Source organism: Nyctereutes procyonoides, unplaced genomic scaffold (genome assembly GCF_905146905.1).
Source record: "Nyctereutes procyonoides isolate TBG_1078 unplaced genomic scaffold, NYPRO_anot_genome, whole genome shotgun sequence".
NCBI lineage: Eukaryota > Metazoa > Chordata > Mammalia > Carnivora > Canidae > Nyctereutes > Nyctereutes procyonoides.
In genome coordinates this window covers 27,610,421-27,628,087 of record NW_026575047.1, presented here as the reverse complement: position 1 = coordinate 27,628,087, position 17,667 = coordinate 27,610,421, and the positions used below count along the sequence as shown (strand labels likewise).

At 40.8% G+C, this 17,667-nt stretch overlaps 1 protein-coding gene across 4 annotated transcripts in view; it reads left to right on the top strand.

The window, feature by feature from the left end:
- Positions 1–17,667, top strand: part of PROM1 (prominin 1) — a 106,218-nt gene that overhangs the window by 49,155 nt on the left and 39,396 nt on the right. For all 4 annotated transcript variants that reach the window (XM_055326841.1, XM_055326843.1, XM_055326840.1 and 1 more), the window contains exons 4-7: positions 2,512–2,717; positions 11,182–11,302; positions 13,287–13,350; positions 14,791–14,880. In XM_055326841.1, the coding sequence (XP_055182816.1) occupies positions 2,512–2,717; positions 11,182–11,302; positions 13,287–13,350; positions 14,791–14,880 (481 nt within the window). The remainder of the gene's footprint in view (positions 1–2,511; positions 2,718–11,181; positions 11,303–13,286; positions 13,351–14,790; positions 14,881–17,667) is intronic.

Here is a 17,667-nt window from a genome sequence, read left to right as displayed (position 1 = left end):
TATTGATAAGAACCTTTCAAGAAATCCGAATATAAAGTTCAGATGTAGATTCCAGACCTGACTCTGCCTAAAGGCTGTTTCTGTAATAAGCACTCAAGTTTTCTGTTCCTGTCTTGTGTGGATCCACCTCTCACTTGATTTTCTCTGTATGGAATATTAACGTTCTCAGTTGTGGTTAATTGCTCATGTCACTTTTTCTGTTTTCTTGATGCATGCTTGCCTCTGCCTCACTCTCTTCAACTCCTCAACTGCTTTGACTTCCACAGCCAGAAAATGTAGTCTTGACTCTGAAGGTAAAGTCTTTGTTTGCTGTTTCTTGTTTTGCTCTGTCTAAAGCCAGCGAGTAATGAGATGCTTCTGCCAGAACTTTCTGTTCTTCACTGTCTCTCCATTGTGATGGTTTTTTCAATGGTTTGCTTCATTTTTTGTATATGGAATCTTCATTAAATCTTCTCTTTCAGTTTTAGTACCTCACCAAAGAATAGCGACCCATCTCCGCAAATTTCAATCTTGATCTTCTCCTCAACACAATCCACGAAGCTCTCTGGAGATCCTTGTGTATCAGAAAACTATTTAGGCCCTTGCCAGACTTCAGCCCAGAAGGGAACGCTTGATGTGACATGTCCTGTTCCTGATACATTTTGACATAATATTGAGTCAGTAGCATTGCAAAGGTTTTATATAAAGCGTGAAATTTGTACTTGGAGCTAAACATAGTACAATTAAAACTGCAAAACACCTTCCCTTCTGGGTTTGGGTTCAGTGTCTCTTGGGATTCAGAAAGGATTTTAAACCCCTTGAAAAGTAAATAATTTAGAAAATTTGCTGGGAAATAATAGGGAAATAGAGAAGAGTTTAGGGTGTCTGAGGCTGGTTTCTCAACTGGCCAATGATGTGGGTCCTCAGGGGTGGGTTACACGCACCAGCAGGTAATGACTCTGTGGCCATGCGGTGCGACTTAGTTTAAGCAGGAGCGTGAACTTGATGAATGCAGCAAAATTCAACCACTTTTTTCTTTTTTAGCATTTTATCCTTAACATCAAAGGAGATAATATTCAAATGCCATGTGCACCTCAATACTCTGAAGCATTTGTCCACAGTTAACTAATATCGATTGAATATTTGCTGTGTGCTGGGCACTTGACTGGTTGTTTTCACATTAAAACATTTAATTATCTGACCCTCACTATTTATGACAATAATGCTAATTCTGGTATAGGAAACCAGAAGCCCCCTGGAATTTAAGGCAGGTTCTGGTTCAGTACTAAGAACCAGTACTTAGTACTTAGTACTAAGTACTATCGCATTCACTCCTTCAAACAGCAGTTGTGTTGTGTTTATACTCTGCTCAGCGCAGCTTCAGAATCTGTTGCTAGCTAGCTGGTCCATTAGTTGCAAACAGCCAATCTGTAATTGTCATTCATTAAAAATGCCCTGCTTTCTGAGAATTTAAGTAACTGTACATGTGAATTGGAATAAACTCAAGTTTTGTCATCTGGTTGCATCAATTTTTTTTATCCCAGAATGCAGCCAGCAGTGATTATGAAAATATATTTAGTTCACATGGTTATATCTAGAAGTCATGCTAGTCCCTAGGCACATAGGACTATCTGAGACACAGGCTGCCCAGCCCAGCTTCACAGGAACAGCATGGCAGGTACCACTTATTAAGGTGTCTGCTCTGGCCCACATACTTTACTTGGCCATTATCACTGATCACACATCATCTGCAATATTCTCAATGACTTTACAAGGTATGTATTATTATTCCCAGTATATGAATGGGAAACAAAGCAAGTGGCCTCTGATTAACATGTCTGACTCAAAATTCTAAGCCTTTTATCTCAATTTAGATATATTCCAGATTCATTTGTAACTAGGAATTTGTCATTAATTGATCCAATCCAAACTGCTTTGAATCCTTAATAGCTTATATTGGTCCTGTCTTTCTGGTGAAAAGTGCCCTGATATGTAGATTATTCATAGAGCAAATATTTCTGCCAAAATTTGTTACACCATTTAAAAACAAACCCAATTGACCTTGGGATTTAAATTAAGCCATTTGCAACTTGACCATGCATTTGGACATTTTACTGTGAGTTGAAAGAAGATAGTAACTGGTTGGTTACATATTCCGATAATTCACATCTGCTTCCTCTGTTTCAAGAAGGAGCATCAAGAGACTCCAGGGTGGCCTGATCCATTAAGAGCCTCACTTTTGATGTCAGATGAGGTCATGTTCTCAAGGTCATGAGGTGGAGCCCTGCATCGGGCTCCATGCACTAGGTGTGGAACCAGCTTAAGATTCTCTCTCTCCCTCTCCCCCTGCCCCTGTCCTTCCCTCTAAAGAAAAAAAGAAAAGAGAGAGCATCAAGATGGAAACACACACACACATTAAGATTCAACTCATGATGGCAAATAGGTTAAAACGAATGAAACATGCAAGCTATGGAATGTGCTACTTGGTATTTTGTGTTACAGTATATGCTGTTTCTTTTGTTTGACTTGCAGATTATCTACTATGAAATCGGGATTATTATTTGTGCTGTCCTGGGGCTGCTCTTTGTTATTCTGATGCCGCTGGTGGGATTTTGCTTTGGTCTGTGTCGTTGCTGTAACAAATGTGGTGGAGAAATGCATCAGCGACAGAAGAAAAACGGGGCCTTCCTGAGGAAATACTTTACAGTCTCCCTCCTGGTGATTTGTATATTCATAAGGCAAGTAGAATCTGGGAGGACAGCTGATTTGTGTTTGGGGTGGGTGAGGAATGTCACATGTGGTAACTGTTAAACCCAGGAGTTGAAAGCAAAATAACAACAACAACACACTCATAATACAGAAAACAAAAAATGCGTGTCCAGGATGGTTCAAACACAATGTCACTATGCACAGAAGTTAGTGTTGTAATCAGGCTGCCCTAATTTACATGCCAAGCCAACTCTTCGGTATTTTTTTTTTTTCATCTTGAAGACAAGCTGATAAATCTTGGCCTGCAAAAAGTATTTACCTCCCAGAACAGCAGCGCCTTCCTTAAATAGCTGTTTGGAGACAGGCGGCCTGCAGAAGGCAGAGCATTTGCTAGTTGATTTGTACATTCAAAGGGATCTTGAAAGATAGGTATAGTCCCTGAACTGGGGAATGTGAGAATACTGTAGAATAGAATTAACTTTCTAATAATAAACTCAGCCTTCTTGGATTTGCAGTGACGCTGCTACCCTCTCCCAAAGCCTAGAACACGCTTCATGATTTAGAATGTTTTCTTCTGCAATTCCTTCTGCTGCCATGAGCTTTCCAACAGACTGACCAATCGGAAGTACACTGCCTTTAGGACAGTAACATTTTAGGGGCGCCTGGGTGGCACAGTCCATTAAGTGTCCAACTCTCGGTTTCTGCTCAGGTGGTGATCTCAGGGTTGTGAGATCGAGCCCCACATCCGGCTCTGCACTCAGTGCAGCGTCTGCTTAGGAGCCTCTGTCTCTCCCTCTCCCTCTGCCCCTCCACCACTGATTCCCTTGGTTGGGTTATTTGTCATCATTTCACATCTCCTCATTCATGCAGCCAATGAAATGTCCTGACATTTAGCAACAGAAATAAAGTGCCCACAATGTGAATAATGCTAGGCCGCCAAGGACACACAGAGACAGTGAGGACAGGAAGTCAGCCTCCCCCTCGCTGTTTTCTCCAAGCACCGCATTTGCTTGGTAGCTATAAGTAGGATATTTCAGGTTTTGCTAAATAACCAATGGAAGGGAATTTAAGCAGAATTCAGAATTAAACATAAATTGAACAAAATTAAACAAACAATTGAAGCTGGCCAACCAGCTGAAGTGTTTGCTGGAAATCCAAGAAGTTCTTGCAGTATGACCATTAGCAGGGTCTTGATAGAACCCATGCTTTGGGGTGATCATTCATCGGAACACAATACACCTTTTGGACGGGACCGGGCAGCTCTAGACATGATAATAGGAAACAGTCCCCAGGAGAGACAAATTGAGAGAAGCAGGCCCTGGGACAAAAATGAAAAAGGAGAGAGACACAAATACTTGGTTATATTTGCATAGAGCATATGTGGTAGGCTTGCCACCTGGCAACAGTGGTTGCCTCTGGGAAGGAAATTTGCTGGTTGTGGAGGGTAGGAAGGAAATCAACTTCTCATTGCAGACAGACTTTTTGTCTCTTTTGAATTATCTCCATATAGGAGATATGCTCAGGTGTTACTTACTGAACTAACTGCACCAAAAATTAAACTTAACCAAAAAAATCTCCACAAAGAGCAAAAACGCGAGTGCATTACCACTGATTCCGGGGCATTTTTTTTTGAATAAAGATATCCTTTTTCTGAAAATAGTTAATAGACTTTAACAGTCTATGTGCTAACAGGACCCAAGTAAATGGGTTGCTAATTTCACACACCCTTGTTTGACCACCAGGGAGGGTTTTTTTCTTTTTCTTTTTTTTCTCTTGTCTCTATCTCCTCACTCTCTCTGTAAATAATTTCAATCTGTTCCTGTACGGTGAATTCTGAAAAGTAGCTTGAGATCAAGTCAATGGTAATTTCAGATGTCCCTGTCTCTCTGCTTTGTGTTTGAAATATTTTCAGGAATGCACAGACCCTCCAGCTGTGGGAGTGGTTACTTCCTCTCCAGCTACTAGAAAAGTGTCAGTTGCAGTCCAAAGACCTGTCAGACCCAGTAGGGATCCTTGTGCTTTTCTTTTAACACTAAAACTTCCATCTTTCATTCATCCAGAGACTTGGACAGCTGTGCTTCTCCCTCTCTAGAGGCATACTCTGGACATCAAAGATGAGGCAAAATGTCATCTGAAAATACTTGCCCTGAGGGCTTCTTGTTAACATGATTACTTATTTAACAAGTTAATAGTTTTCACTTGACATAAATACATGTGGCATAATTTCAGGAACATTTTTTGTTGCATGTAGCTTCTTGTTTACCCAAATAAATGTTTACATATGTAATAATAGACTTTCCATTTTTTTTAATGAAGCACACATTCTATATTTAGTTTCTATTTTAAAATTGGGCTTTTATTTACATTATACGTAATTATGTGCCAGATATGTTGTACTTCACCCTGAACTGTTTAAATTATTTACATTATGTATAAAATGCCAGTGGGCACCTGGTTGGCTCTGTGGGTTAAGCATTTGACCTTGGCTCAGGTCACGATCTCATGGTTCTGAGACTGAGCCCAGGTAGGGCTCTGTGCAGGGCTCTGTGCTCAGTGGGGCGTCTGCTTCCCTCTCTCCCTCTGTCCCTCTGGCTCATACTCTCTCTCTCAAATAAAATAAAGTCTTTAAAATTTTTTTTAAAGTACTAAAATATGTGAACAATAAAGCTACAAAGTCAGAAATAAACTCGGCTTTCATTTATATGTAAAATGAATGCTACAGTTAGTTTTTAATTTTTCAGAACTCAGATCCATCAAATACATTTAGATAAGTTGTATGTGTGTTTTTTTTTTTTTTCCTTCCAGGGATATTTTAGTTTAGAAAATTCTTTAAAAACATACATGGTGTGATTCTCTATAGCCTCCTCTACATTCAGTTGAGATATTTTTCTCCACCCAAGTAAAACTTATTAATGTAAAAACCACATCTTAAATTTCAATATAATTTAAACAAAGTTGATCATCTATTTGAAGCTTGTGACAAATTTAAACAAACTTTCCATAATCTACTGAACTTATATATGAATCATAAATAGCTCTAAAAAAGTAGTGTTAGAAATTGTTTAGCTTACCTTAAGCTCACATTAGAAGTTTGAACTTCTTGGCTTGCATTTTTACATTTGGAATAGATATTATGATATCTTTCTTTTGAAACCACAATTGATTTGCAAGTATTTTCAACATTATGAATTGAATAGTAGCTCTGTATTACTTCCAGGTAATCAAAACCGGCCAAAAAGATGAAGGCCTGGGGAAAGCAAAGATTTCTACGTTATAGTTAGAAAGGAGAAGAAAGTATGTCCATAAAATCATATTAGATAAAATAAGAGGGAGGGGCACCTGGGTGGCTTAGTCAGTTGAGCAGTTGAGCATCAGACTCTTGATTTTGGCTCACGTCCTGATCTTGGGGTCATGAGATTGAGCCCCGCCTTGCATCAGGCTTTACACTGGGTGTGAAGTCTGCTTAAGACTTTCTCTCTCTCTCCCTCTGTCCCTCCCCACATTGCTTGTCAGTGCACAGGCTTTCACTCTCTAAAAAAAATTAAAAAAAAAAAAAAAGAAAAGAAAAAAAAATAAGAGGCAAAAGAATGTCAATAAAGCTAGAAGACAGAGAAAGAAAAGGAGGTATAAGCCTCTGGCTTACACTGACCTCAGCAGAGATTGGATACAATTGATAAATAATCTTTGGATATGATTTTTTAAAAAACTCTTTGATAAATCTAAAGCAGCTTACTTGCCTTTTAAATCAGTCTCAGCTTCATTTTGTGGCTATATACTGCATAACAGTTAATCCTGAAGTTGATTTTTATATTAGTCTTGAGTACCCTTATTTTTCTTCCATCTTTTTCTTTAATTTAAAACAAATTAAATCTTTTTTTTTTTTTAATTGAGAAAAGCACAGGTGTTAAGGAGAAAGGCCCCCTCATATATATGGAATATATGTGGTCCTGTTCTTTCTCTGAGCTTTTCCAAAGGCAGCTGTGGAATGTTAGAATTCACAGACGTTGACATATGTTTATGTAAGGCTGTTTGACCATCAGCAGAAGATTGAATTTCCATCTCTTGCTGTAGACTGTTTAAGCAGATGTGTCTGACTCCAGAAAAAGCCAAGTTTCCTCTCCTTTCTTCCTTTGTGCTTTGTCATCACTGCATTTTTCAGAATTCCAAAAGGGTGGTGGACAACAACCAAAAAGTAACAGCCATGCCATTATTTTTCCAGTATATTTCTACATTTCTGATTACAGTAAGTCAGCTTTTGCCAATTGTTGTGGTGAAAATTGAATCCTAGTCTCTGCCAGGAAGATGACTACTTTCAAAATTCATTTTTTTTTTTTAATTAGGATTGTGATGGTCAATTCCTGGCTTAGAGTCCACAAGGTTCTAGAAAAGAAACTGAGCTAGCACGCTTGAAAATCATGAGACTTTCTTAATGTGAACAAGAGCAATCGTTATTTAAAATTAAAATTTCAAAAATTTCTTTATAAAATAAGAGATCAGTTATAGGCTGAAAGCAGTTATTTGGCTTTTATTGGCTAATTTCATTAAGTCATTGGAAATTGGTAGGGAAAAAAATTGCTACAGATTTTCAGGTTGAGTCTTAGTTTTTCAAAAGCTTTAAGTATTTGCTTTTAAGTGTATATGAGATAAAATTGGTCTGTCCGTAATAAAACATAGAAGATGTAAAACTAATATGCCATAAAAATTAAAATTCCTGTCTTTGGCTAAACATTTCAAGAGATTTTATTGTACTGCATAAAAACACACATCAAATGCCAGATTGCTAATAGTCATTGAAATTTTATTTCCTTTTTGGGTGAGAAGAATTTCCCTCAGTGTTCTATTCTAATAGATGACTGATGGTTGTTTAAACAATAACATTAATTCATGTGGGTTTTTTTTTTACTTAAAATATGTATTGAGTAATAAAGACTTTGTAAATCAAGGGCACCAAAAACATAACTTTTTAATTCTTTGTGTTCAAGTGGGAGTTTTTTTTTTTTTAAGATTTTATTTATTCATAAGAAACACACAAAGAGAGGCAGAGACACAGGCAGACGGAGAAGCAGGCCCCTACAAGGAGCCTGATGCAGTACACCATCCCAAGACCCTGAGATCACGCCCTGAGCCAAAGGCAGATGCTCAATCATTGAGCCACCCAAACTAAATGGGAGTTTTAAAGGGCTCCCAGGTGGCTCAGTCAGTTAAGCATCTGACTCTTGATTTTGGCTCAGGTCCTGATCTCAGGGTGGGGAGCCTGCTTGAGATTCTCTCTCTCTCCCTCTGCCCCTTCCTCCACCCGTGCCCACACACTCTCTCTTTCTAAAAACTAAATAAAATAAAGCATAAATAAATAGGTGTTTTAAAGTAGAGATCACAAATGGAGACTATCAGTTGGTTTGCATAGTATTTAGAGGTTTTTTTTTAATTAGTTGGTAATATTTAAAAAGGGATGATTTTACATAAAAATCCAAACCTCCAGATTTTTGTGAGTAACTGGAAGATCTGACAATACTGGTCTCACATCATTGTGGCACCTGCCAGACAGAGCACCTGCTCCCACTCCCACTTGTGACGTCCCAGCTAGCAGAGTTTTGTACCATACAGTTTTGCCCCTTGTGCTTTCTGCCTGGTTATGTAGGCATTTGGATTTGCCATCCTTAATTTAAATATAGGATTTACAATGTGTTATGGGTCTGAAAATCAGCTTTGGAAGCTGCTGAATTTTATTCCAGAATTCTGTTTAGGACAGTTTGTTTTTTAAAAAAGATCGATGCTTTCATTTTAATTGGATCCATAACTGATTGGCAGAAATGTAGGTATTTTTAAATACATCACATTGAAATTCAACGTTTTATTGCAAAGTTGTATTGCAACTCTTTCTACTGATTGATGATCTTTTGAGTAAAGGCATTTGTTCAGTAAAGGAACACTTGATCTTAGCCAAAAGGCCAAGATGCGATGTTCAATAAAGGAACAAAGGCAGTTTATGACCTAGGCATTCCAAACATATGGCTAATCTTCTAAATGGATCAAATGAAACAAAGCCCACTCCTTAAGTCCACTTTCACTGAGCACCCACCATGGACAAGAGACCCATCATTTATCCAAAGCTGACAAAGAAGCAGTTTCCACCCCTTTCTAGGGAAATTAAACATGGGTAGAAATAAGGGCAAATTAAAGTATGAAGTGAGAAGTAGCCCACCAGAATTTCAGGGAGAGCCCTCTGAGAGTTCAAGGCAAGGAGGTTCTTCTCCCATCCAGGGTGCCCAGTGAAAGCCAGGTGGACTTGGACCTGTTGTTTGTTTTCCAAGTTCGTTTTGACTTCTATAACAAAATGATGAATGGCAGTGTGGTCATGCTGCAGAAAGAAAGACAGCAAGGGGCCCCCAGCGTGAAATGCTGTGATGGGCAGGTGTATTCAGGTGGTGGCCCCGACGCATCATGAGATGGAACATTTGAAATTGGGCATGACAAAGCTGCAGGTGCATTGCTACAACCCAAGTTTTTCTCTTCTTCTGTTCACACTACTCCAACATTGTGTTGGGTCATTTGGCCTTGTTTGGCATGAGCGCATCATTTAATAGCTATATTTTTATAGTATGCTACCTGTCTCAAAAAATACCAGTGCAGACTTAAGGATGGTGAAGATGGATTGTAAGGTGATCATTCCAAATGGCACAGACTATTGTTAATGTTTTTTTTTTTAAATTACCATCAGCATGAACCCAAACTTTAAAAAATGGTCTTAGAGAACTTGTGGACATCCAGACCTCCTCTCCTTTGCAGTTCAAGAAGTACTTCTCCAATTTAATTTTCAGTTTTGCAATATCCGCTGAAGCTCACAAAATGAGAGTGACATTTTCAAGCTCCCACCGTGTGAGTTAGGGGTAGCAGTGGGGCTAGAACCCATGTCTCATGTTCCTACCCTAGTACACATTCCACAGTGATTTGGTAACCATAAGAGATGTCCAACATTGTATGTTACAGACTTTTTGGGATCAGTTTGGAAAACTTAATATACCTATGGAATTCTGCTGTGGGAAAATATGTTTTAAATGAGACCAGTAATGAACCAATGCTGCTTGGAACGAATCATGACTATAAATAGGGTGAATGACTATCCCCATTTCCCAAGACTGAGGCATTGCTAGGGGACTTTGGGTGCAAAAACAAACACTTGGCCACAAATTTGGCCTATTATTTGCAAACCTTTGTTCTGGAAACCTATCCATACCTTCCACTGGATGGTTACAAATGAACAATTTTGTCATGAACTTCTGTAGGTTAAAGCCTGTTGTGTCAGGTTAGGTAATTCCTTGCTGCCATCTAGTGGCTAAATCCAGAAGGGCCTTGGTAATTAGCAATTTTCAATGTAACGTTTTAATGTTGGAAGGCTTTGACGCAAAAACAAACTAACCCGTCAAATTAATGTAAGTCGGGATTGTTAGTAACTAGTTAGAATTAAGAGCCCTTGATTAAATGCAGACATTTTAGATGGCTCGAAAACTTGAACACTTTTTAATATTCCTGTAGAGTAACTTTCCATGCAAGATACCTTTCATAGTGTTGTTTTACTTAGAGAAGAGTGTCCACATCATAGGTACGTAGGCATCAACTTGCATGACGTGAGCATGGCGATGATGTCAATAGCCGCCCCTCTCCAAATACAAACACTGACTTTTAGCACCATTGGCTTCTTGATTTCCTACATTATATAAAATAGAATGATACAGTATGTATGCTACTGCAGCTTCCCAGGTGACAGTTTAATACTAAAGTGGTAACTCATGTTTCTTTTCCACCTGGGTGATAAAGTAATAAAGACAATTAGAGCAAAAAATGTTGGGAAGCCCAAACCATTTTTACCATTTTGGTATTTTGCCCGATAGTCATCTTAGGAGGGAGCAGAGGTATGCAGGTGGGGTGGGTTTGTGTGTGCCCCGGGCAGGAGGGTGTGTACCTGCATTCGCATGTGCGCAGGAACAGCACTATGTTGCACATGCAGCCTCATAAGCTTTGCTCCTTCTGTTCCCTCCACAATTTAGTGGGATCATTGTTCCATTTATAAGATTCATATTCAGCAGAACAAAATACTTTTTTTTAGAGATTTTATTTGTGTGTCAGAGAGAGAGAGAGAGAGAGAGAGAGAGAGAGAAGCAGGCTCCGCGCAGGGAGCCCGATGTGGGACTCCATCCCGGGACTCCAGGATCGAAGGCAGGCACCAAACCGCTGAGCCACCTAAGGATCCCCAGAATAACATATCTTAAGTGGTTGTGTGTCTCCTGTGAGAGGACTGAGTCTCATTTTGTGACCCACATGTTGGATTATGGGATCTCGGCAGGAAAGCGGTGGCAGTGGGAGAGGGTTGGGTGGGGGCCCCCCGCTTGGGAGCCCTGCTCACGTCGCACCTGCAGAGCTGCTCTCTCTGTGCCTGGCCAGAAGACCGCAGATCACATAGTAAATGCCCTCCCTTCTCTTTTCTATTTCCTGCAGTGTGGGTATCATCTATGGTTTTGTGGCAAACCACCACCTGAGGACCCGGATCGAGAAGACTCGGAAACTAGCAGAGAGCAACTTAAAAGACTTAAGAACCCTCCTGATCGGAACTCCAGCGGTAAAAACCACAACTGTGTCTCCCATAGCACTTTGTGTTTGGGGCCTTTCTGAGTCCCTGTATGTATTTGGAATCTCATTTGGACTTCTAGGAACCCAAGAAATCAGTGTAGACGGCTACTACCTTTTAATTCTGTAGATGAGAAATAACGGCCCAATGAGTGATTTTCAAAAGCATACAGAAGAGTTATTTTAGAGCTGGTGTTGTTATTTTATTATTTTATTTTACTTTATTTTAAGGTATAACATAAAATTATAGTACTTATAAAACTGCTTGACTATTTTATGGTTCTCGTGATTTTTTTTTTTTAAAGAAAAATCTTTGGGTGCCATCGTCCTTTCTCTTTGGCAAGATAGTTAATTACCCATCATTTGCATGAAGTTACAGAAGAGTTTTCTGCTTTATAAACAGCCATTTGCTAATATCTGCATAGATGTGTAGAATTCCTTGGGAAGGGGATACGCACACACGTAGACACATGTGCATACACACACACGTTTATGTACAAACACACACAGAGAAGTTGTTTTGAGAGAAGGGGGACAGGGTGGCTGGAGGGCATATTTTTTTCTGTATCCCAGAAGTATGTTGGTGTCTTGCTTGTACAGAATATTGTTTATAAAAGTGTCTGAGCAGAAACCAGCCCAAATACTTGATGCTGAGCTGATGGGTACCAGTATGTGGAGGAGGATGCCTTCCTGTTGAATTTACAATCAGACCCCGCCAGATTCCATGGGTCTTTTCACACAGAGATGTGCTCTTGTAAATTTATTATATTCTAAACAATACTAACGTATTAAATACGGTAGCAGTTTTTAAAAATGGGGTTGGAACTGAAAGAGCAAAAAATGCAAGCTTTTTTTTTGATATTTGAGGTTAGAGAAGCTAATTTTCTTCATAGCTTTATAAGAGGGAAATGTTTCCTTTTCCCAATCTGTGAATAAAAATTCATGATTTTTACCCACCATTCTGAAGACTCCAAAGTAAAACCCTTTTCCTAAAAAGTTGGCAACATTAAGTATTTAGTAGTAATGGCTGGTGAACTTTGGGATTGCTTTCATAATCTTGGAAGGATAGTAAATTATTATGACTTCTGGGGAAACTTGTCTAGTTCAAAATATATGAAGAAGTCTAACAAATGTATTTTTAAAATGGGCAAAAAGTGACTAGTCAGTTTACAGAGGAAATATGACTGGCCACAAACATAATGAGATATTTAATCTTACTCTAGTAGTTGGAAAAATGAAAATTTGAATACTGATGTATATTTTGGCTGAGGAGATTGGCAGTGGTTATTTAACAAATGGTAGCACCCAGTGCTGTGGAGGGGATGGGGAAGCAGGTCCACTGGGCCACGGAAGACAAGAGATTAAGCAGCCCCTTTGGGGGCCAGCTCAGTAGTAGCCCTGAATAAAATGGTGGTTCCTACTGCAATAGATTACTAATGGCCTCAAATTCTTTTTATCTCTCCTGTGAAGAGGTGGATGTGTTTCCAACCCCTTGAATCTGGTCTGTGCCTGTGACATGCTTTGACCAAAAAAAAAAAAAAAAAAAAAAAAATGCAGTAGATGTGCTCTTGTGCTAACCCTGACCTCAGGCTTCCAGAGAGCTCACTGTGTCCACTCCTGTTCTCCTGCTGCCAAGACCATGGTGTGAAAATACCCTGGCTGGCTGCTTAGAAGACGAGAGGCCCCATCAGGAGAGGGGCCCATTTGTCCCCAGCCAAGCTGGCCCTGCCCCAACTCTTTACAGAGCCAATGCTCAGAATCAGGACAAATTATACATCATATTTCCTAAGATGATAAGTTTTGGAGTATTATTAAGAAGTCTGGGTATCAGAAAATAGAGATATCTCTAAGAAGCTGCTTTCTTTTTAAAATGTTCTGACTCAGAATAGCTTTTGTTAAATGTCTCTTTATTGTGGCTTTGGACTTTAGAAGAGTTTCATGAAATGTTTTTTTTTGTTGTTGTTGTTGTTTTTTAGCAAATCAACTATGTGCTGAGCCAGTACGCAAGCACTAAAGAAAAGGCATTCTCAGATCTGGATAGTGAGTAAGCTTAAATTTGCCTCAAATTCGTTTGTTTTTTGGTTGGTTGGTTTGGGCTAGAAATCACTGAGGCCATGTCCCATAAAACATGTGCCATGTGAGGAAGTATGCCAACTTCTGCCTCAGATTTGAGGCAAAACAGAACAATTCCCCAGAGTCACAGAGGTTAGAGAAGGTTTGCTGCTTGCTACCCAATGAGTAAAAGCCAGCCTTTATTGTAAAAATACTTTGGATTTTTCTGTGGTCACCAGTGCTTGTTTTTCCTTCTCTGTGTGACAGGGGACATGAATCTCTGTCAGGTCCATGGTGACAGACAGAAATGGGCTCCCCAGAGAAACCAGCGGGCTTCAGAGATAGAGGGATGGCTAGTTCTGGTCCCTGTATGTCCACAGCCTCTTGCTCAGGGCTTCTCAGCCAGGGGTTGTTTTGCCTTCAAGACAACCTTGGGTGACATCTGGAGACATTGTTGTCCCAGTGGGTGAGGCTGGGGACAGTGCTACTGGCATCTGTTGGTCGGGGGACCAGAGATGCTTATAAACACCTTGCAACACACAGGACAGCCCCTACAAGAAATAATATTCCAGCTCAAAACACTGATAGTGCCATAGTTGGGAAACTCTGGTCTTGCAAGGAGATTGGAGACACAAGCAGGTATGACTCCACATTATAAACATCGTGTTCCTAGTATTTCCTGCCATCCGAAAACTGAGCGTTCCTGCCATCCGAAAACTGAGCGTTCCTGTGAATACTTTCGTAACACAAAATGGCATAAAGAAAAGAAACAATTACCATTAATTTATATGGAAGATTTTTGGAGCCTTCCCATAACCCCCAAATCACCCTTCTTAGGCTTTCTGGTTACCATCGGACACATCTTGCTAACGAATGCACACAGTAGGTGGAGATGCTCACAGACAGCACAGAACTCTGGTGCTCGACCCTGACATGCTGGGTGTGATTCCCGGGGAAGGTGCTTGGGGGCGCCAGTCTCGCTGTCTCTGCAAAATCAGCAAGGAGAGATGTTTTCACTTTTCTCCTTTCCTCATGAAAGCAAGAATCCTTTATGTTAGTGAAAACTGGTACTAATGTTCGTTCTTCCGTAAAGGCAGAGATGACAAAAGAAAAGAAAATTGTCAGAGATGACAAAAAAACTTTCGGAAAGCGGAGGTGGGGTGGGTTGGGGGGGGCACCTGTAACGTTAAATACCCAGTCCGTGCTGACTGCCTTTGTACCCAGGACTGCTGGTGGGGGGACTTTGAATAGCAGGAAGACATGTCCCCAGAAATCAACACATACTTGAGGTCAAGGATGACAAGGGGGCAGGAGAGACCACAGATGGCTTTCCAAGGGAGGAATTCCTGCAGCAGGAGGAAAATGCAGGTGAAAAGGGGAAATTTGTGGAGCCTACCCTTACAACCCCTTCTGCTTCTTTGAATTTAGATATTAAGTCATTGCTAGGAGGCGGAATTCATGACCAGCTGAGACCCAAAGTGATCCCCGTGCTTGATGACATCAAGGCCATGGCTGAATGTAAGTCCTGTGCTAGGAATGGACACAAGAGTGTTTGCCCTGGAAGTCTCTGGCTTCCCAGGATCACGCTCCCCTTTCTTCTGTTCCCCAGATGTGGGCATGCCAACAGACCAGTTAGAGACACACAGCCTCGCAGTGTTTTGGTTTGGTTTGTTGTTTCTTTCTTTCTTTCTTTTTTTTTAAAAAAAGCTTCTGCCAAAGAGGTTGTACTAATTGTCTAAAAGTCCTTTGAAGTAATCACAGCAGAATGTGATAGGAGCTTGCCACCTGTTTCTGTAAAGACAGTTATCAGAAGGCAGCCGTGTTTGTCCGGCTAGCTGGCATCTGAGGCTCCTTCCACACGGTGACTGCCCACAGAGTTACGAATAGTTGCAGCAGGGACCCTGTGGCCCACAAAGCCTACAATATTTCCCATCAGCCCTTTGCAGAAAAGGGTTGTCGACTTTTGCTATAGAAGATGAGTAACCTAGAGAATTTTAGGTCTCTGGATATGTCTATTGGTTACTCTTTCCTGCCCCGCGCCCCACATTGGAAAGAACAACTTTTAGAAAAGGGGAATATAGAGAGGTATCTTCAGACCCACTGTTGATGATTTAAGGGAGCAGATGTGCTGATTTTAAGAAACAACATATTCAGTTGCAATGAAAATAAGACTCCTAGACTCTTCCAAATGTTGAGGTGATATCTGTGTTCAGCATCTGATAGAATAATTTCATCTACGTATCGCATTTGTCATCCTGCCACTGTGAATTTTACTGTCGTGAGCCAGGATTCCCGACAAAACAGTCCACAAAGGAAGGACTTGTGTAGAAGCTGGAAAGTTAAACCTGTTCCTTTTGGCATTCCTCCCTGCCACCCTCATCCCCTCCGTAGAGTTAAAAGACTCAGATGGATGTACGAAAATAAATGGTACACAGAACAGGCCAGGAGTTGGTAAAATTAATTTTAACCAACTGATTAGTCATCCCTTGCTCTTCACCTTGACCCAGCAGTGGAACTACTACACCTGGAAGATGCGTCCTCTGCCATGGATGCCTTAGATACCTCCCTGGCCCCTGCTCTCCTCATCACCAACCGTGTCTTTCCAATGCAAGGAAACTGAGGCCCACAGAAGGGATGTGACTGCAAATACCCATGCCTCTTGCCTTCCTCTTAGATTTTTACATGTAGCTCCTTCTTTCCTCATTCCTTCCTTTCTCCCTTCTTCCCTTCCTTCCTTCCTTCCTTCCTTCCATACCTGGCCCCTGCCTATCCTTCTAGTCCACTTCCCATCTCAACCCTCTAACCCCTAAACCTTTCCTTCCAAGCCATGAATCTCAGTGTTTATTCTGCAGATCTCTGCAGGCATAATTCTCTCTCAGACCCTTGTATTGGGTGTGCTTCCTTGGCCTGAAATGCCACAGGCTCTTTCTGACAGCATCTCACCTACCTACCAGACCACAGCGAAGTGCTCTGTTGTCTACAAGCTTCTCCTCATGTCTCATCTCCTCCTTTGCCCATAATAGAGCACGACAGCCCCCTGATTTCTGTTCCTTACTTTGTGACTCTAAAATATGGCTCATTTGTAGTATTTACAGCATTGCCCCTCTTTGTTAGGCAATGAGCTCCTTAAGGACGAGACCTGTTGATTTTGTTCATGTCTTAATTCCCCTGGCTTGTGTCTGGAGACACCCAGTACAGTGTCTGGCCTGGAGCAAATTGTCCTTTCTTGAACGAATAAAGGCTGGCAGACCTTACCTTAATTTTCTAAGTGTAGGATACTGTTACTTCGCTGATTACAGAGTAGAAATGGATTATATTCTTTCATTCATCATCCTGCTTCAGTTGCTAGGCAACTCCTTTGACTTTACAAGCTTCCTGATCTTTTATTTTACTTTATGTCTGTAGTCATTTGATTTTGGGTTTTTTTTTAGTTGCCCTTCATGTGCTTCATGGATATATCTATCTATTCAAATCAGATTATAGCTGCTTTCATTTGCTTTGGGAATTTTGCAGATAATTCTGATACTTAGAGATCTTTTGGAGGTGCCATTGTTGTGATATCAATGCCAAAGACCCTTTAAGTGTCTTAAACAGCAGGAAATATAGCACACACGACAAGAAAGTGGAGTATGGTGGTTCCAAATTTAGCTGCTTCAGGAGTTCGACAACACCATCAAGGAGCCCCTCACTGCCCTGCCAAGTCCTGTGGCTAGCAGGAGGTATTATTTAACCAACCAACAGGAACAGACTGTGAAAGGAGGTGGGGGGCCCACTGGGAGAGTCATCACTCCCATAAGATACTGAACCTGCACTTCTCACGTCTTCGCCATCACTCTTGCTGATTATCCTCCATGTCCCCTCATTATAGTTTCACATATTTGCACTTCACCAAGGGATTAATGATGAGTTGGGCTGGCTCTGTGACCTTTACAATCAAATGTCTCCAGTTATGGCTCTTCTCTTAGGAGCATCTCTTGAGTAATCATGTGTCATTTCCCCAACACATATGGAAAATCTGTCTCTATCTGGCTTTCAACTAAGGGGATTATTTGCTCTTGTAACTAACACTGGCTTCAGGTAAGTCTTGATCTAGTGGTGAGATTCTTTCCACCAAGCTGTTCCCTACAATGCCTGTATCATTCTAACACAAACTCCCCTTGTAATTGCAAGAGGGCTAACACCAGCCACATTGCTCTTCCTCCTCAACCAGATTTCTCTCCAGTTGGGCCACCTGGGATTCCACAGCCATCTGTGGACCAGTGTGACCCAGGGGAGATGGGCTGGTGAGGATATCCAGGGCCCACT